This window comes from Eurypyga helias, unplaced genomic scaffold (assembly GCF_000690775.1).
Source record: "Eurypyga helias isolate BGI_N326 unplaced genomic scaffold, ASM69077v1 scaffold3083, whole genome shotgun sequence".
Classification (NCBI taxonomy): Eukaryota; Metazoa; Chordata; class Aves; order Eurypygiformes; family Eurypygidae; genus Eurypyga; species Eurypyga helias.
The window spans coordinates 22286-42184 of record NW_010239039.1 but is presented as its reverse complement, the minus strand read 5'-3'; the positions used below and the strand labels follow the sequence as shown (position 1 = coordinate 42184).

Here is a 19899-nt window from a genome sequence, read left to right as displayed (position 1 = left end):
CCCTGCCTGGCCTTGACAACTGTTGCGTAGGTACCTGGCCAATGCAGGTGCTTCTTATACCGAATGTCAGATAGGTGCTAATCTCCTGCCTAACCTCTGTCACAGTTCCAATCTAATTTGAGAGCCACCAATGTTCAGTGGAGTGGCCTAAAAAGGTCCTCATTGTCCCAAATCACCTGACACGATGACAACACCCATCATTTGCAAATTATCATATAGTTTGAGAGCTCCTGTGGAAAGGTGGGAAGCTTTGGTTTTCGCCAACACCTGAGGTTCCTGGCGGGAACACGGTGTATTGTGTTCTGCGTGTGAGGTACCTCTACCTTGGGGTAGAGCTCACTGGCTGTTATTTGGGTCATGTGTTTGGAAGTATTCCCAGTCTGGCAACTAGGTTAGAGTGAATTGAGAATGTGTCAGCTACATTGTCACAATGTGAAACTCATTGAAACTCATTCTTGGTCAAGTGGAGAATGGACCTGTACACCTCTCCTTTTGTTTTGTTTTGGTTTGGTTTTTTTTCCTTTTTCCCTAGGGTTTGTGAACTAGAAGAATTGGGAGAACTGTCTCCGTGTTGGGAAAGCCTTCGTCGACAAATAGTTACTCAGTACCAAACGATTATTTTAACTTATCAGGAAAATCTAACAGACCTGCACCAGTATAAAGGTGATTTCTTTTTCGTAACAACATGATGCTTCTCAACCGTGATTGTTAGTGGGAACTCAGAATGGTTTAGTTTGATGAGTGCAAAATGCTATTTTTAGATGTCTTTGCTTTATTAAGATTTATTGTGAGTTTGCTAATGATCTGGGAATATTTGTCTGCTTTGCTCATTCTTTTGTTTTATCCTGAAAGTACAGACAGTGACAGAACAGTAACAGAAAGATATATCTTTTTTTTTCCTCTGCTTTACTTTTGGCATGTAGCATATGATGAATGAAGCTCCTTGAATATTGTATCTGAAGCAGAAGGTTTTAATGCCTACTTTTCTCCTGTATTTCTCAGGTCCTTCATTTAAAGCCAGTAGCTTGAAAGCTGATAAAAAATTGGAATTTGTTCCTACGAATTTACACATTCAGAGAATGAGAGTCCAGGATGATGGAGGATCAGGTATTTGGTTCTTTCTCATTCTTCAGATTATTCTGTTACTTTTCTCTCCATTTTTTGATTTCCATCCTCAACAATGTAGCCAAGTTTCTAGAAACTACTTCTCCAAGTACTAGTGCTACTTGGGATTTTTGTAGCACCGTCTATCCTCACATTCCAAATCTCTTTGTAAAAGAAGAGGTGTATGTGTAATTATCACTGTTCTACAGGTAGCAGAACTAGGTTCTGGAATTAACTGTACCCTAGGTGACATAAGTCAGCCTTCGTACTGGGGAGTATATTCGATTAGGCTGCTCTCTCCCTTCCAGTCATTTTGGATTGTAGCAGAATAGCAAAGGTTCTGACTGTTGTTTGTTGTTAAGCTTGTGTGCTTTTTCTCTGGAATCATTATGTACAGTCATGCAAAATCATACCAGTTTGTTCAGATCAAGCTTCTTTCTTCATCAATCACCTAGGTTTTCCCTTCTCTGTCTGCAATTCCCACTAACTGTGGGCACACACTTGTCCCATGTATCCGTGTGAATGATTCCAGTAATGGCAGGTTATGGGTAAAGACCAATGTTCAAGGCTTCTTTTTCACTGTCAGTCTTGAAGATTAAGAAACTGAGGACCTGCTTTCAAGTAGGGTTCTCTCACCTCACAAGTACTTGGTGGATTTTCAGGACCTTTAAAACAATTCCCTTTTCCACGTCCTTCGAAACGCTGGCACAAAGTTTTGCAAAAAATACTTTCAGAGTAGTTTTTTTAATTCCACAATTGTTTGTCCACGGTAAAGATGTGACAAGCTTTCATTTGTAAGTCCTTTTTGTCCATCCCAGATCAGAACTACGACATAGTCACCATAGGAGCACCAGCAGCTCACTGTCAAGGCTTTAAATCAGGTGGCTTGCGGAAAAAGCTGCATAAATTTGAAGAGGCGAAGAAACAGTAAGTAGAAATGTTGTTGTGTCAGCTGTTACCGTGTCTTTTCCTCCTTGTCCATGCTCAATAATTTTGAAAATCATTCCATTCCATGTTTTTGTTGCGCTTCATTCAGTAGTTCTACTATACAATAGGAAGCTTATTCCATGGGTTTTTTTCCGGAGAAGAAGTGGGGAAAACAGTTTCCCCTTTATATTACTTATGTTCGTTTGTTTACTGATGGGTCCTTTCTAATAGTCTTTTTAGTGAAATCTTTAATTTTCCTGAATACTTGTTGCTTCATTTAGTTTAGCTAGTTTGGGTGTTGGGTTTGGGTTCTGCCTAATTGTGGATTACAAGAGTTGTCTGTAGAACCTCGTCAGCTGCTCTGCAGCATGCTTGCAGTCCATTATTTTCAGGAGACTTTCTTGGCTTCAAGGTCCTGTTGCTGAACTGTCTGTAGTACAGAACAGCTGTGCCTGATAGACAAATTCCTTGTTGTCAGCTTGGGTTTAGTTCTGGGACTATTGCTGGAGGCTTTTCTGTGCTCCCTCAAGGTATATGCACAGATACACCTTGCAGATTGCTTCTCAATCTGCCCTTACTCTGCTCTGCGGGCAGATACTTAACCTCCGCAGTCCTGTCTTCAGTGACCTCTGGAAGTGCAACCTTATGTACTAGAGGAAGGGGCAGAAATCAGGAAAGTCACATATGCTAAAGGGAGAGACCTGCATGGCACCCACTACAGCTCCCAAGGAAGAGATAATGTTGTCTAGGACTGCGTTACTGAAGTACGGAGGATTTAAGGAACAATAAGAGCAGCAGGACAAGGAGTCATTGTATCCAGGGAAAAGGAGACCTTGATAATGCCCTTCCAAAGAAAGGATTTGTAGGATTTGGAGCTGATGGGAGGGAGGGGGTGATGTGGGAACCAGGCTGTGCCAACTGCAGAATTAGTTTTGGCAGTGGAGAAGTGAATAGCAGCATCCTGTGAACATCAGTCAGATAGATATATACTGATAAAAAGATTGGAGCAAAAATATGCCTGGTATAATTATTCCTGGTTTACGGAGTGCGCTAGCATGGGTTTAGAGGGAACTGTAAACCCGGCAACACCGCTATTTAATTTATATCCACTGCTTTTCCTCTAAGCTCTACAGAGCTGTTCTTTCTGGGTCCATGAAAACTGCAGGTTCGACGTCTGAAGAATAACTTTCCTTTTCAGTACTTCTACATTACCATAAAAGCCAGTATAGTAGAACTGGGATCCATCTCCTCAGTTTCACTGTTCCATAGATGTTGTTCGGTTCTTTCTCCTTTCCTTGGCAAAACTGTGCTTGGTGCATCCACATTTCCCCAGAACAACACATGGGCATCTGGCAATCCGTGGGTTTTTGCTTACAAGTCGTCATGTACCCGCCGTGTTGAAAAGATGACTCAAATAAGTTATTTCCCCAAACATCCTTTGTTTTGTTTTCCGCTTTTGGTATTTGCTAACAATCTGCTAATTTTATTTTGGTTTTTTGTTTTTTTTAGCAGTTATGAGGAGTGTTGGTGAGTTTTCTGTTTCTGAGAGTTCTGTAGAGAGGGTTTCTGTTCTTTGGGTTTTATTTTTCTTTCTTTTCTTTGGCAAAAATCTGGTGTGTTTTAAAGTGTTCAGGGCTTTTTAATGTCATGCATCATGGCATCCCTAATTGTGCTCTAAGTAACTGTAGCTGCTTTGTAGAACATGATGTATGAATGAATTTCATTTCACCTGCAGTGTTTCTTTGTAATGAACAGCTAGCTTCCTGGCTCTCTGATCATAAGAAGTTAGAAAGCTAAAGATCAGAACATAAGGATTTTATATCTTTTCCTCTGTTATTTCCAGTGAAAACTGCCTGGAGAGAGAAATGTTCTGCCAGAGGTGGAAGATAATTAAGATAACTCTACATATTTTTAAATCTTTATGGTGACAGATTGGGCATGGTTTATATTTTTGTAAAACATGTCTTCATTTAAACAATTTCACTTTATTTTTCTTTGTGTTGTGGTGTTCAGTGAGCAGCGCAGAAGTTCTGCTCTAAATTACTCGTATTAAAGGTCGAACCCCTAATTCACTGAGAGTTTAAGGCTGTGTTACAGTTTGCTGATACAGTAAAATGAGAGCTGTTCATTTGAAAAAAGCAACTGCAGGTTGGAAAGTAAATATATGTGAACTTTACACTATAAATTCCCCCACCCTGATCATCCCAGCAAATGTTTGTGATTAAAAATGTAATAATTCTAAATCAGATCTTGATATGCTGCATGGCCTTTCCTGCCAAATATGTCTTTATGCATGTTAACCACACTATTGTGGAAAAAAATTGCTCAGAGGAATTGTCACTACGATCACCAGTCAGTAGAGAGCGTGAGCCACGTGCAGGGCAAGTCCTTAAAGCTGAGATTTATTTGCTCTGTGGCATAGCAGTACTGGGGAGTGGTTGTTCTCTGCTCCACTCAGGTGGGTGACCAGAGGGACACAAGTAAGAAAACTCTTCCAAGAATCGCTTCTGGGTTATATCCTTTGAAAGTAAACCCCCCACCTTTTCTTGTAATGGAGCTCGGACAGATGTTGGGATTACGCTTCCCCCCTTGCCTTACTGTCAGTTAAGGGACAGCTGGTATTTGTGGCAGTGATCTGAAAGCATGCCCCACGCAACCCTCCTGTCTTACCTCACAGACACGCCGCAGGAGTTAACAGCATCGCTCTAGGGGTAGCAGAGGAGTTCGCACTCCCCAGAGGCAGTGATCTGAGGTAACTTCCTGGAAAAGAAACCCCTCTCTGCGTACTCTCAGCGTCGCTGTGTCTGTCGAACAGTGCTGAGATCGATGCAAACAGTAGGTTCTTCTGTGCTGTTACTGCACTGGAGCCTGTCACGACTGGAAAAAATAAACATGTGGTCAGTGCCACCTCCTGCCTGATGCCCTGTCGTGAACAGGCCTGACGCTTGTCACAGCTGGAGCTGATGTAAAGGCCTAACCTTTGCACAGCTTTCCTGCTGGGAGGAGAAAAAACATGTTGCCTGGAGAAGGGAGCGACGGTGGGTTGGGTCCACCTAGTGAACCAAGAGCACAACTTTAATTTTCTAAGCGAAAAGGCAGCTTTTGTGAATGGCTCTTCTCTGGTAGGATCAAATCACCCTTTAGGAGTGCTGTTCTTTCTCCAGCGGTTACAGAGGAAGTCCAAACATCTGGCTTGGGCTGGATAAGCAGCTCCTGTAGACATCTAAACTTATAGGATGTGAACTATTCTCCTCCACTGCCAAGTAGGAGGTCTTAGTGGAGCTGCAGTATCCCAATATAAAGATATTTTTATTGGTATAGTTTATTTCCCTTACTGGTTGGAAAAGGCCAGAATTCGATACTGCTTTATTTTCTTGCAGCTGAGTTTATAATAGGGAGAGTTGTACCATGTCCCCATTTTAGGATAGTAAGGGTGTGCTAACAGAAGCCACACCGAGGAGAGAGTCCTTGGATTAGCCCAGAAATATACTTTGGTTTTTATATATCATACGATTGCTTTTGCTGATATAACCTGAATCAAGCCTGTGATAAAGGATATACTAGCAGAAGGAATTTTTGTTTATACCACAGTGTTTGCATTATGGATCTGGGTGGCATTTCTGTGTTGGAGGGAGGGCAGATTTTCTTTTCATGATGCTAGTAGCTATGGGATACTATAGCTGGTTTGTAAACCAGGTGTTAGTGAAGTGTCTGTGTTGTAAGGAGAGGGAGAGTGGGGCAAGCTGTCCCTGCAAACAGTTTGGTTCTGTCTCTGGTGGCAAAATATCACCCACATTCTCCTCAGCAAAACTGTCCCTCTGGTATACAAGCTCAGCCCACGGTCCCTTGGCGTAAGGGATCAGTAAATCTGCATCTGAATGCTTTCAGTAAAGGCAGAGAAGGCTCTAGGATCATGTTCCTGCTGTGCAATTGCCCACTGGCCTTTTTCACTGTTGGTTGCTAGCTTAGGTATATTTTTGTTGTCTGCCATGAACTTCCCCAGCATGCCGCTGCAGTGTGTGTACCTCTAGATCAATTTTCTCCCTAAAATGAGCCTTTCTTTTTCAGCACTTCAACAAGTTCCCAGTCTATTATATACATCCCACAGGACATTGTTAGAGCAAAGGAAATCATTGCACAGATCAACACCCTGAAGACGCAAGTCAGTTACTATGCAGAACGGCTCTCGAGAGCTGCCAAGGATAGATCAGCTAATGGCCTTGAAAGAACACTTGCCATCCTAGCAGACAAGGTAGAACAATCATGCGTTTGCACCCTGAAGCACGGTGCACATTTTTCTCTGTCTCTATCCATACATTTTCTTCCAACATTCATTTTACCTTGTTCAGCAGTGTGTTGTAACATGTACAGTCCTAAGGAAAAAGCAGAATCAGACCGGCCTGTAAAATTCACTTCTTTTTATTTAGGCTGTCTCCTGCTTTTCACACTCTTGCCTTCACCTCTTCTTGAGAGTGCGGTGGGGAGCAATGTTCTCTGCTTCCCTCTGTTCCTTCATCATATTCCAGAAATGGGCATTCTCCACTTTCTTTTATACCGTTTTCTCCATAACTACCTGCTTTTTTTTAATGTTCCTCTGAGTCATCTGTCAAGCGGCAGCAACTGGACAAAAAAAACTTCAGTAAATGAAACAATTCTGTATTTTCCCACTGGTGAAATAAGGAATAATGGTGACACAGCCTATGAATTATAGGGATGTAAATTGGTTGTTTCTCGATGGTTGCTCATAGAAACCAGACTGGACCCACAGCTGAACACAGCACCAAAAAAACCCCAGATACAGTTTTACTGACCTCTTCTGTCCCTGAAGCAGATCTGAAGGTCGTAAATGGCAGTAATGGCCAATCAGCTTGCCATGAATTGTCCCAGTGGAGGGGATATACATAGAACTTTGTAGAGTGCAAAACATAACGTAAATGTATTTTTTTGTTATAATATTAACTCTAAATGAGTACAGTGTATAACTGCTCTGTGAGATTTTCTACAGCTAGACTCTGTGTGTATATATAAGGCAGTAAGGGCTTGTTTGTTGTTGGGGTTTTTAATAGGCATGCAGACCAGATACCTTTCATATTCACATAACATAGACAGCCTTTAACACAACACCACTAAACAAACAAGTTGCACTGATTAATGGGTTCTGTCTTCAGCCCTCCTCTTAAGTCTTGTTGTGATTTCAGGCAGGATGGTGGCATTAAGCATGGTCTTGCAGGTGTGGCAGCTATTGGGTGGGGTATACAAACGTTTGCACACTGTTCTAAGTTTTCATCAAATGGGAGTGGAGTGCAAATAAAGGTGAATTGCACATCTGGGAGTGGAGTGCAAATAAAGGTGAATTGCACATCTATCAGTGAAATTTTCAACAATTATAGACTACCACAGTCGTGCGAACATTGGAAATGTACCATTTGTGTTTTGGTCTCCTATATTGCTTTTTAAGGCCATTCTGTAAAATGAATTTAAAGACAACTTGGAGACTCCTAAACAATGGTTAGTTTCTTTTCCAGAATACAAGTTCTTTTCTCTTTCTGTGAAAGAATATAATATAAATTGTGTATAATAAGGGAATAATGAAAAGGAGTTAAAATATGGCCGTTCTGCTTTTTAGACCCGGCAACTTGTCACAGTCTGTGACTGCAAGCTGTTGGCAAATTCAATACATGGACTGAATGCTGCAAGGCCAGACTATATAGCTTCAAAAGCATCTCCAACCTCTGGAGAAGGGGAGCAAGTGATGCTGAGGAATGACCAGGATACGCTTGTGGCCAGATGGACAGGAAGAAATAGCCGATCTTCTCTGCAGGTGGATTGGCATGAAGAGGAATGGGTATGTTTGCTTAGTAGAGTGATGGATATTTCCCTCCCTTTAGCTTTTGTTTGCTGTGTTCTTTATTTATAAGCTCTGTAACTGCTAGATGTGCATAGCATGAGTATTTTGGAGGTACTGGTCAACTAGCAAAGATCCTCCCACCATCCTATGCTTGGTTACTCCTTGGTGTGGGGATACAAACAGGCCTTAATAAATATTTCTTGGTCTCTTAAACAGTGGAGACCTTTACAGTAGGTGCATGACTTTTCTGAATTTGGTTCCAAGGGGAAATAAATAGTTTTTAAAGTAAAAAACTGACCACACTACAGTGAGCTCTTACATTTCCCCAAAATAAAGCATAATTTGCGTGCGTTAGCTATACAATTCAGCCTTCCTGGTTTTTATTCTCATCTAAATATTTAGAACTTGCAGTCCATCTCTATTTTGATTATGAACAGCATTCTAAAACTGTTTGTGCAAAGAATTCAAATGGTTTTCCTTACCACACTGCCAATTGAACTGAGAGCTGGGCTGTGTAGCTCCTGTCATTGTGTAATATAAACAGAAGTGAATTAAATCTCAAGAATAGTTGAGATCATTTAAAACAATTATTAATCTTGGGAAATATCCATTTATAAATGAGATCCGATTCATTTTGGAAATGGATCCTTGCTAGTTTTAATTGTTTGGCATACTTTAACATACAGTCAAACTCACAGTAACGAGATGCAAATAAAGCCAATTCAGTCACTTAGATAGTAGTACAATACAGTAATTTTGTCTGCTATTCACTGAGTTGTATACAGTCATATATCTCTTTTCCTATATAATTATTATGTCAAACAAGAATAAACAATAGTGCCAACTGGAAATTGTAATAATAGTGAAGGAAGAGGCAGTTAAAATTGTTCAGCAAATTTGCTTTGAAAACAGCCTTGCAGTTTACCACACAAGTCATGTCGCTGCATATTGCTGACACGCTGATCTACATTATTTATATATCCAGAGTTTGTGTGTGCATAAATGTAAACACGATAGCCCAGAGGAATTGTGACTAGAATTACAGGAGGAAAGGTAATGCCAAGGAATTGCCTCTCCTTAAACTGAGAAAAAACTGTTTTCTTTTAAGGAGAAAGTTTGGTTGAACGTTGACAAAAGTCTGGAGTGTATTATACAGCGAGTGGACAAGCTTCTCCAGAAGGAGCGCTTGCAAAGTGACAGCTGTGAAGATGTTTTCCAGTGCGACATCAGCTGTACTAGTAAGAAAGGTAATCGGGACACTCGTGCCTACTGGATAAATCCAGAAGATTTAAATGAGACCTCATCATCCTCACCACCTTCGTCATCCTTACCACCACCTTCATCCATACCATCCTGTGCATGCCATTCCCTCAGAAAGACAAGTGCGTATGCCAGACACTGCTTCTCACCGCTGCTCTCTTCCTGTGCGCTGGCATCGTTCCTAAGCCTCTGTTACATCCTTCCATGTGTTTTTAGTTCAGTGGTGGTGTTAGGCACTGGGGTCAGGCAGACAGGACTGGTGGTGTACTGGGAACTACTAAGCCCATTACTTACTTTGAAATCCCAATCCCACTGAAATCGTTGCTAGATCCATTGATGACAGTGTCATTTGATTTTCATACTGGGTGTTTTAAGATGGTAAAACAGGTATTAGGGTTAGCACGTGTCAAACATCACCTCTGGTAGCTTTACTGTTGGCTTCAGCTTCTTTGCAGCAATCAAAGCTTATTAGAGTGAACCTCTGTGAAAGATAAATAAAACATGAGAGAAGTGCAGGCACTACTGCAACACTAATGGTCCCAACTGAGCTGCCAAAGCACAGGAGGGGAGCCAAGCAGTCCCGCTAGACTGAGCTGAACTTGGATGTTTAAAGCAAACTTTAGCCCAAATTGTCAAAAGCTGTGGTGCTGAGGCACTCAGACAGACTTCTTGTAGCTGGAAGGTAGGAATTAGCAGTGCAAGCTCTCAGTGGAATAATCCTATCAAAAGTTGAGATAAAGCGGGTGCTGGATTGAATCCAGCGTAATGCCATGAGCATGTGAATTAAAGATATCCTTATCAGTTTAGGTTGACAGTTTTGCAGTGTCCTTTAAATTTCAGAATTATTTCATTTATATATGTACATATTCGACTCTCACATTCTTTGCATGTGGTCACTGTAATTTGGCCACTTAATAGAGCAGCTGGGCCAAGTTAAGTTCTAGAAAGGTTGATTTGTGTTTTCATTTCCTTTTTCCTGTTCTGTCTTATTGTTTGATGGCCCTTTGTCCCTTATGTGTGTCTGTGACTTCATGTCCATTACATTATTAATGTTGCAGTGGAAGGCAGTAACCTAAGAAAGCAAGAAAGAAGTTAAAATAAATGTTAATTTATTTTTGTATAGCTTTTACATGTTGCTTAGTATCTCGACCATTTTTTCCTAGATTAGACTGACATTTTTGTGTATTATAAAGGAATAGGAGAGTTGGTTCTTGTCTAGAACGTGTTCTCTATTAATCTTTGACTAAATCTCTTCTACCAGTTTGATACCTTTAAATGTTTTCATTTGCTAGCTAGTTTACATAAAGTTTTATATGTGTTTACATAAATTTTTATATGTATTTACATGAAAGTTTTATCAGTAAACTTCAGTGTACCTTCATATTAATGATTAAAAGTTGTGGATTTTTAATATTAAAAAGAATAGGAAAAATCTGTGGTGGGTGATATCGGAAGCTTTTTCCAAGGCAATTTGATGCTGAAAGTGAAGCTTTTCCCAAGACAGTTCGATCATTTTCAGTCAATCTTTTAAATCTACTCTGGATCTTGACGCTTATGCCGTATAAAAGTGGAGTTAGCTGCACTTACCAACAGAATATTCTGTTTGTCAAGAGCTTCTGTAACCTTTCCCTGGCATTCCTCCAGAACAGGAAAAAAAAAATCTTCCTATTTAATCCACAGAACCTGGGCCAGAAGCATTAAATCAAGAAGTGCAGCAAGCTTTGAAGCTAAGGGTGTTGCTGCTGTTTCCTAATGCTACCTAAGTGTTTCCTAATGCTACCTAAGTGTAAGGACTAGATCTGAAGTCTGACTGTCAACCAGTTTTGGGTGAATTTAACTTAAAAAATGCTGGAGAGGGAATTCTGTTTCTTAGGTCTCTAATGCGAACATTGTTTGTAGGTCTTAATAAATTTATTGTAAGCCAGGGCAAGCTGAGTACTTGATCAGGTTCTCATCAGAAGTAATTCCTAATTAATTAAAGATCAATATTTTTGACAGAGGAACAGGTTCAATACTATGAAAAAAACCCAAACCTGTTCTTACTGAAATCAATGGGAATTTTGCCATTGAGTTATTTTCCTTGACTCCACACCAAACCTATCTGTTAAATGAAAAGAGGGGTAGATTCAAACTAGATACAAGGATGAAATTTTCACCATGAGGGTGGTGAAACATTGCAACAGGTTGCTCAGAGAGGTGGTAAAAGCCCCATCCCTGGAAACATTCATGTTCAGGTTCGATGTGGCTCCGAGAAACCTGATGCAGTTGAAGATGCCCCTGTTCATTTCAGGGGGTTTGGAACTAGACGAGCTTTAAAGGTCCCTTCCAACCCAAACCATTCCGTGATTCTTTGAATTCCTTTTTACTGTCACTGTCCACAACTGATCATGGGAATAACTGAGGGGCAAAGAAAGTCCTTTCTCTAAGTTCAGAATCACAATATTTTTAAGTTTTTCCTTGTCATGTAGTCAAAGGAGTAACACTTTTTCTGTTAGTAATTCTGAGTTTTGAATAAATGATACTAGGCAGAGAGTGGCCAGGATTTTTTTTTAAAGCAATGTAAAAACCAGCAAATCAAGATGGTTCCAGAATTGGTAAGAGAGAGACAGTATAGTGTTATTGAAGGACCTTAGAGGATCTCTCTCGAGATGAATGTTTGTGAAAGAAAATACTGCCTGAAATAGTAGAAGGCAGTCTTTAGAAATTCTCTTAAAATTTATTTTTGTTACAGGCTTAGGTATTCATTACTAAAATTGCATGGGGGCATATAGCTTCTTTAATGAACATTTAAATTTTTTGAGAGGTTCTTATCTCCAATTGTGTAGCTCAGCTCATTGTCCTAATGCATACAATTGAATTTGATACTTTTCTGTTGTTATTTTCAGATTTGGACTTCACTGACTAGTGAATCTAGATAGAAACGGCAGAAGTTTAAACCCTGTTAGCGTAACAAAGTACTTTTCATTAGTGCAAGACTTGCTGTAACAGGGTGTAGGTCATTTTGGTACTGTTTGCATTGCACTGTAGTGTCTTTTCATCCGACAGCTTGTTCCTCCCACTGACTTGAGTGTGGAACATTCACAGGCTTCACTGGTGGGATTTCAGCCCTTAACGTACGATCTGATGCTTGTGTTAACTCTCAGAAATCGTGTGACAGAAATTTGTCGAAGATCGCCAAGTACTGTTTCTTGATTACTCTCACGTTGTGGGCGCCTCAATGTCATTTTCTGGGAAATGCATTGAACTTACTGCTAGTCTTTTGCTATTCTGTTTAGCAGACTGCCAGCTTATTCTGTAATTGCACTAAACCAGTGGTTCTCAAATTGTGCCCTGTGGATTGCTGGAGATAGACAGTGCGCTTGCCCCTGAGCTAGCGGGTACTGGCTTTCCTCCAAGTCCCCATCCAGGTGTTCCTCTGGTCAGAAACAGCGGAGTGGAGGAGACAGCCCATGCCCTCAACGGGGTATCTGTGCTGAGCTCCTCTTCCCTCCGTGAAAGTATTTGAGAACCCTGGCGTTGAGCATTTGAGTTGCTTATGTTTAAACTACGTTGCTGCTCCTTAATCATGCATGTTGCCCCTCCATTTCTGTGCAGATTGCAGCCCTGCCCCGGAAGAATCTGGCCCAGGTATGTGCATTCATGGCTTCTGCTTCTTCTGAAAATGGCAGGGGTTTGTTCATCATTAACAGCCGAACAAGTGCCTTGCTCTTAAGGTTGACCATTTTCAAAGGGTAAGGCTCTGCACTATCACACGACTTACCTAAACAGATTGAGAAGTTACTATTTTCCTAAATAATAGTGCCAGGGGGTGTCTGGTAACTTCTCATGTTTGGGTATGGGGGAGCACTTGTTCGTGGTCTCTGGTTTCTCCAGTTGATGTGTTTTAGTAAACTGTTGTGGGTGAGAATGATTTGAGGTCTATTCCAAACGTCACGGAAGTCTGTGGGAGTCTGAGATTTCAGACGTTTCAGACATGCCCTTTCACAAGTGCTGTTGAGCCGGCCTTTCTGAATGAGAACTTGAGTGGAACACGGGGCACTCAACAAAGCTGATGGAGAATCTCTGTGTTCTGGGTGCACACCAAGCACTGTGGGGCACGGCAAGGCTAATGTTTCAGAATACAGGATTTAGGAGACTTTCATCCCAATGTTAGCCTTCCTTCCTCTCTTTCTGTGCTTCAACACAGTGGTGTTGCATTTATGCCTGAATAATGTGCCTCTGTAATACCACTCTCTCCCAGCTAGATGGCTGTAATTTCTCCCATTTCAGAGTAGTTTAAACTGAGTTCAGTGAAGGTTCAGTCTTTGAACTAGTGCAGCATGGGCTCCTGGGCTTAGTGAAACCAATAGGAGATAAAGCCCCAGTGCAGGTATGATTTTCATCTTCACAAAGTATATTAATGATGTTCTCACTTACTCACCCTGTTTCCTTCTATCACCGAGAAAGTGGTTTTAATCAGTAAAAGACTCCACAAATTTTTAATTCTTGGAACATGCCTTTAGTTTTTGCAAAATACAAATGTGGTGCATAAGTGAATGCTATATATTTATTTTTAAGATGGGAGTAATTAAAAGCAGTCAGGTTATCTCAGTTGGGTACCCAAATATACCCAAAACTTCATCTTAAGTGGCTGAAGCTACAATGCAGTTATTTTAATATTTTTATTGCTCTGGAGAAGAAAAACTCTTGGGGGGTGGGGGAGTGGTGCAAAAACTTTTCCTACCTGTCATTACATCCTTGATTTATACAGGCTTTATGTATTAGGTTCTCTTAAGAAGACTTTCATTTTAAAAACAGTCAGTAGTGTATCATTGGAAAAGCCTGCTATGTGAACTCGCAGGCCTTCCCAGCATATCTCTCTCTCTCTCTCTCTCTTCCCCCTGCAAAGTGTACATTAAGGTATGACTTTGGTCAGCAGCATCATAAGAAAAATAGCAAAGACTTCCGGGGCCAAGTCCGGCCCTTATTCACCAGCCAGAACTCTGTTGCAGCTGTCTGAGTGGAGACTGCAGGGTTTGTCTCTTGCTGTACAACATAAAGCACCTAAAGCAAAAGACGGGCATCCTGCCAGCTTGTGCAATGCCAGTTTTTAGATAGACTAACTTTTAACATGAACTAGAAACCTCATATCGAAGAATGGGATTTGTGTCCCAGACGTACCAGCAGCTAGCTTCGAGTAGGTCTCCAGCTGTTGTAAATCTGTAAAAACTTGTTGCATCTCCATCGTTTCAGGCCCTGTTCCAAATCATCGTACCTGTGGGTCTGCCATGGGGAGTCTATAGTAGTTTTTAAAAGTTCTGGTCATCTCATAGAGCGTAAAAGCAGAGCTCAGAGTAGATTCCACGTTAGAATTACTGCCTCATGGTGTTTAAAAGTGTCATTGATTGATTTGATAGAAAATACACTCTCAGTGATAAAGTTCAGTTAGGAAAATTAATGAGAGAAGAAAGAAGGACAGGAAAATCCAGGTGTAAATTGAACACTTTAGAGTCCTTCCACATTTATTTAAATGCTGCCAGTGACATGTTCCAACCTGACTTGAGCCTGGGAGTGCAATCCCTTTTACTGCTCTCTACTGTTAGTAGCAACTACCATTTACTAAAAAATTAGAAGAACACAGGTGACACCTCTGTGAAGTAAGGAGCAAAAAGCATTTAGAACTTTGCACAGTGACAAGGGTTTGGTTTTTCATGGCCAAAATTTTAAACCAAGAGGATACAGAGCACAGAGGATTTTTGCTCATTACCCCAGGTGTGCCCCTGCATTGCACATGTGCGTTGGGAGAAAAAAACCCTCTGTTTAACAATTGCCTTATCTTCAGGCCAGCTGGTGTACCACCACCATCTGCGATTGCCACAGATAAACATGTCTTTCAAATGAAGTGCGGACAGACACACTACAATTTTAAATCTCCACTGAGTTAGTAACTGTATATCCAGGCAATGAGGTGATGATGATGTGCTGGGAGGTCTTTTCAGTTCTTTTTGTCATTCTCATTTGTTTATAGGAAAGCTCTTGAATGCACCAAGAGAAACACTGTTAGTATCATCTGTGTTTTGCTTTTTAAGTGCTCACAAGGCCATGTTATGGCATCTGATTTATTTTGAGAGAATAGACTATAAAAGGCAAGCTGTAATTCCTTGCCTGTTCTTTTGATGTTTCTTGCCTTTTTTATGGCAATGGAGCAGAGCCAAAGAGCTTCCCCTTGGTGTAGTTTATTATGGTATCTATCTACCGCATAGAACAAAAGCAAAAAGGATAGGTCCAATAATCTTGTCAGTTATGTTTCTGTTAGCAGACTTCCAAAGTTCCCCTCTCTGGCTGGTTATCAAAGAAACATTTATTGTTACTAACTCTTAGTCCTGCCTTTGAGTCAGAATCCCAAACGACTTCCTCTCAGGGGCTTGAAGTGCCCCATTCAGGCAGGTTCTGATCTGTATGTTGCCTTGTTCCTAGAGCCAACCGGCCTGGAGTTGGTGTGTGTTCTGTTTGTGAACTCCGGTGCTTTTTAAAAATAAAACACCGTGTCCTTACCCTTAAAAAGAGAAGTGTTCTTCTGTTTCAGCCTACGTTAAGGAGGGCTAAACCAAAGCACTGTTCTCTTTTCTTTTTGCATTGCAGAGAGAATGGATTTTGGTATAGCATCTGAATAATTTTTTGTACAGTCATGGAAATGGGTTTTTGAAATTGGTGGTTGATTAAGATGGAAGATGAAAGAAGAAGAAAGAAACTGAGTTTGTGGGGCATCTTAAGGCAGAGCAATGTCTTAGGATGAAGGAATGTACAATGTTTTCTGGTACTAGAATAGAACTTTGGTGACTCAGTTTAATTTCTGTGCATCCTGTGTAGAACCTTGGAGAGAGTCTCTTTGGGATGTAGCTCATGTATTTTAGGGGAAGTCAAGCTCTGAACTACTTCCAAGGATCTGGCTAACTCCCATCTGAATTACTACACTTGCTTGGTGTTTCTTGCTAGCTAGCTCTGAGCCTTCAAAGCCACTCAGCAGACAGAGGACACTTAAAAGAGTACCTACATGATTTTTTCACCTCTCTGCCTTATTATTCCTATGCTGCAAATGGGAAATAAGCATCCTCTTACCTCACTGAGGTGCAACAAAGATCAATAAGATGGTGAGGCAGTTGACTGAGACACCTGGGAGTCCATAAAATATTCAAAGGCAAGATATTTGGGAGAAATCTCACTGACAGAAATGGCTGAGCAGATACTCACTATTTCTGTTATACGATGGGCTGCATGCTGTCTGTCCACGTACGCACTGTGAAAGGGTGTGTTTGAACATGCACGTGCGGCGATACACACTTGTGTATGTAGGTATTCCTCTTTCCGTTATACTTTCCTGTAGTGTTCTGGGAGCTGTTAGATGGTCGGGAAAGTCATAACAGCCTTACAGACTATAACTCTCCCTATTTGCCTCATGCAATAACCACTCTGAAAAATTACTTAATTAGTTACAAGGAGGGAATAAACAGCCAGCCAAAATAAAACAAGTCCTAAGTGTGAATTATCAACAACTTTGACTTGTCACAGGACGTTTCTTCTTAATGCATGTTTGTTTGTTTCAAATAAAGTACTTACAGTGCTGCTAATTTTCTTCTTCTAACCAGGCGAATGGAGCGAAGCTCTTTATCCCTTGCTGACAACACTCACCGACTGCGTAGCCATGATGAGCGACAAGGCAAAGAAAGCCATGGTCTTTTTATTAATGCAGGACAGCGCCCCGACAATAGGGCTCTGCCTGAGCCTTCAGTATCGCAGGGATGTTGTCTTCTGCCAAACTGTAAGCAAGCAAATACACGTGATTGGAATGCGCTTCGACATGTGGTGGGGTTTCTGTGAAATAGGACTGCTTTCAGATTTTTTCAGATCTGTTCTACTCTTGGGTTTAACACTGTGATCTCACAGGCTGTGCTGTCTTCTCCTTAGTCACTTAGATGCATTTGGCAATACATAACTTAAGCGTCTCCTTGGATATACGTTCACTATTTTTAAACAAACAATAATCCAGAACTAGTGAAAATATACTGCTGTCTACAGAAACAACCTTTGCCTTCCAATGCCACCAAACTAAACAAGAAGTAAGATGTGGAAGAGGAGGGAAGAAAATTACTCCCTTTTGTTTCATTCTGTAACAAGATTATACTCCTGTTTGCATAGCATATGGCAATCACCTGGGAAATTCTGTTGTTCACAGAGTGAATTAAGACTAGTACTAATCTTAGATCTTAGTACTAGGTCTTCAGGACCTTGTCCTGAATATCTCTTAACACTAGAGATTGAATTGTGGCATAATGCAAATGGGTATTGCATTTATAAGCTTTCCTAATATGTCATTTAAAAAAAAATGAAACCACAAACATTTATTCATACTACCAAAATGCATGGTCAGGAACTAGCTGTGTTGATTTTCCATCTGTAATTAAAACAGTTCTCCAAGGAGACTCGTGTATTTTGTAAGTTGTAGACCCTAATAAAAGCGATTGTGTCCAGAAAACAAATAGATGTGAGATGAACAGCAGTCCCATTTTGGGAGAGCTTGTGAGATGAAGGCAGTGTGCCCTAAATCTGATTTTATGACTGTTTTGGGGGTTGGTTGGTTGGTTGTCTCTCTTCAGCTACCAGCAAGAGAAGAGTGAAGTTTAAGGGAAAAGAGCATCAGTCTGACAGATTTTATGGCACCTCTTATATGTGAAATTGTTTTTGTTTGGAGCTGAAGAACCTGTTTTGTCTTGAATCATTTCACTCTTGTCCGTTTTCTCTCCCACAGCTGACAGCTCTCATTTGTGGTTTCATTATCAAGCTGAGGAACTGCCTGCATGATGATGGATTTCTAAGACAACTGTACACCATTGGCTTGCTGGCGCAGTTTGAGAGCCTGCTGAGCACTTACGGTAAAGGCACAGGGCAAGTGGGTGGTATTAGCTGTTGACTCAGCAAATTCTGCCTTGAATTGGCTGCAGCAGAATAATCTACAGGATAATCTACAGCTCAGCTACAAAAGGATTTTGAAAACCTAAATGCAAAACCAGATTATATCTGGAGTACTTAATTAACTACCAACTCTGAATTTCTTTCCATTTAATTGAGTTAATTCTAAAAGATAACGTGTACTTGCCTTATAATATAGTGTCAAAAGTTTAGAAAAATTACTGATCCCTTTTTCAGAAAAGAAATGGATTAAAATTCTGGTAAGATGGGAGAGACTGTGCCCAGAAGATGCTTCTTTAATTTCCTTGACCTCCTATGATCCAACAGTACAAAGTGAGAACATACGGAATGTATGGTAACTTTTCCAACACAAAGGATGTCATGGCAGTGACCAGGCTGAGAAATATTTACTAGCATAGTCTACACTGGAAAATCGGCATATAAGCTACTTGAAGAACGTTATGGAATGGTTTGAGTTGGAAGGGACCTTAAAGATCACCTAGTTCCAGTAGTCCTAGTAGTCCATCTAGTCCTAGTAGTCTGCACTGTGCTAGATAACTGGTATTTTCGAAACTTGCTGAACTCAGTCATGACGTTGAGTGCAGTCAGGGTGAAGTCCTGGGCTTTAGAGCCTCCTCGTTCACTGAACTTCTTTCATGAGAGCGATGACCTACAGTCGTCATCACATTGAAGCTGCACGTGACAAGAAATGATAATGATTCACTTTCTCCTCCTTTTGATTTAGGTGAGGAGCTGGCAATGCTGGAGGACATGAGTTTGGGAATCATGGATTTGAGGAATGTAACCTTTAAAGTAACTCAGGCCACATCAAATACATCTACTGACATGCTGCCGGTCATCACTGGAAATCGGTAAAAAAACAAAACGGGGTGGGAGGGAAGAAGGGTGGGAGAAGCAGGGATACTGCACTTGAAAGGAATTATGTGCTTTTGTATTGTGCTCTTTTTCTCCTCAGAACTTGAAAGAAATGTTTTGAAGTGGACTTACTCATTTTTACTGGTGTTTCAGTTTACAGGGAGCTAAGCTGAAAAGGGTTAGATGGCAAGGCTCAAGCCATGGCAGTATTGTTTTATGAGTACATATCGTCTTGACCTAGCCTTCCGCTATCATCAGCCCAAAGTATTCAATCTTTTCTGAAGCCCTTACATTGGTTTTAAATTTCAGACTGACTTTTGAGGCTGATGGCGCTGTCTGAAATTCACTGCTGTTGTTGTCCGTTGGTCAGTGCTTTACTGTATGCCACTGACTGATGGGCCACCGCTCGCGCATGGAAGGGTATCTGATGGCAGCTGATGGGCTGTTGCTGACGTGAGGCCTCTTTAGGCTCAATTTCCAAACTATCAGGGCCAAGCTGGATTTAACTTTGAGATGTATGTCTAAATGCCAGACTGCTGCTCATTTTGGCCATTTGTCTGAAAAGATATATTTTCAAGTTTGAGGTTAAAAGGACTTTTTGTTTTAAAAGTCTGAAGTGACAAACATCACGTAAAGAGGAGTGGGAGTGATCTGTTACAGCTCTGTTATGATGGGAAGCATTTACAACAGAGTGACATTTCAGTTTGAATGCCTCAGCCTGCTATCGGCTGGCCTCATGCTGATTTCTGCCATGGGGCTGACGGGCCCGGGCAATAGAGTTCTTGCCCAGAGAGAGCCAGTTCACAGGTGAGGATTAGGCTGTGGAAGGACAGAGGCCTCACGAAAGACAGTGTTTTAATGTTTCTGTATTTCAGTCTTTAGAATATTTTTTTTTCGAATCTGATTGCTGGAGGAAATCAGGCTTAGGCAATTACAGT

The 19899-nt window shown here is 41.0% G+C and overlaps 1 protein-coding gene across 1 annotated transcript in view; it reads left to right on the top strand.

Moving 5' to 3' along the window:
- Positions 1-19899, top strand: part of INPP4A (inositol polyphosphate-4-phosphatase, type I, 107kDa) — a 51316-nt gene that overhangs the window by 14166 nt on the left and 17251 nt on the right. The window contains exons 10-20 of the mRNA XM_010148002.1: positions 533-663; positions 1003-1107; positions 1923-2031; positions 3541-3558; positions 6100-6283; positions 7658-7876; positions 8988-9126; positions 12734-12766; positions 16765-16937; positions 17925-18048; positions 18831-18957. Of these exons, the coding sequence (XP_010146304.1) occupies positions 533-663; positions 1003-1107; positions 1923-2031; positions 3541-3558; positions 6100-6283; positions 7658-7876; positions 8988-9126; positions 12734-12766; positions 16765-16937; positions 17925-18048; positions 18831-18957 (1362 nt within the window). The remainder of the gene's footprint in view (positions 1-532; positions 664-1002; positions 1108-1922; positions 2032-3540; positions 3559-6099; positions 6284-7657; positions 7877-8987; positions 9127-12733; positions 12767-16764; positions 16938-17924; positions 18049-18830; positions 18958-19899) is intronic.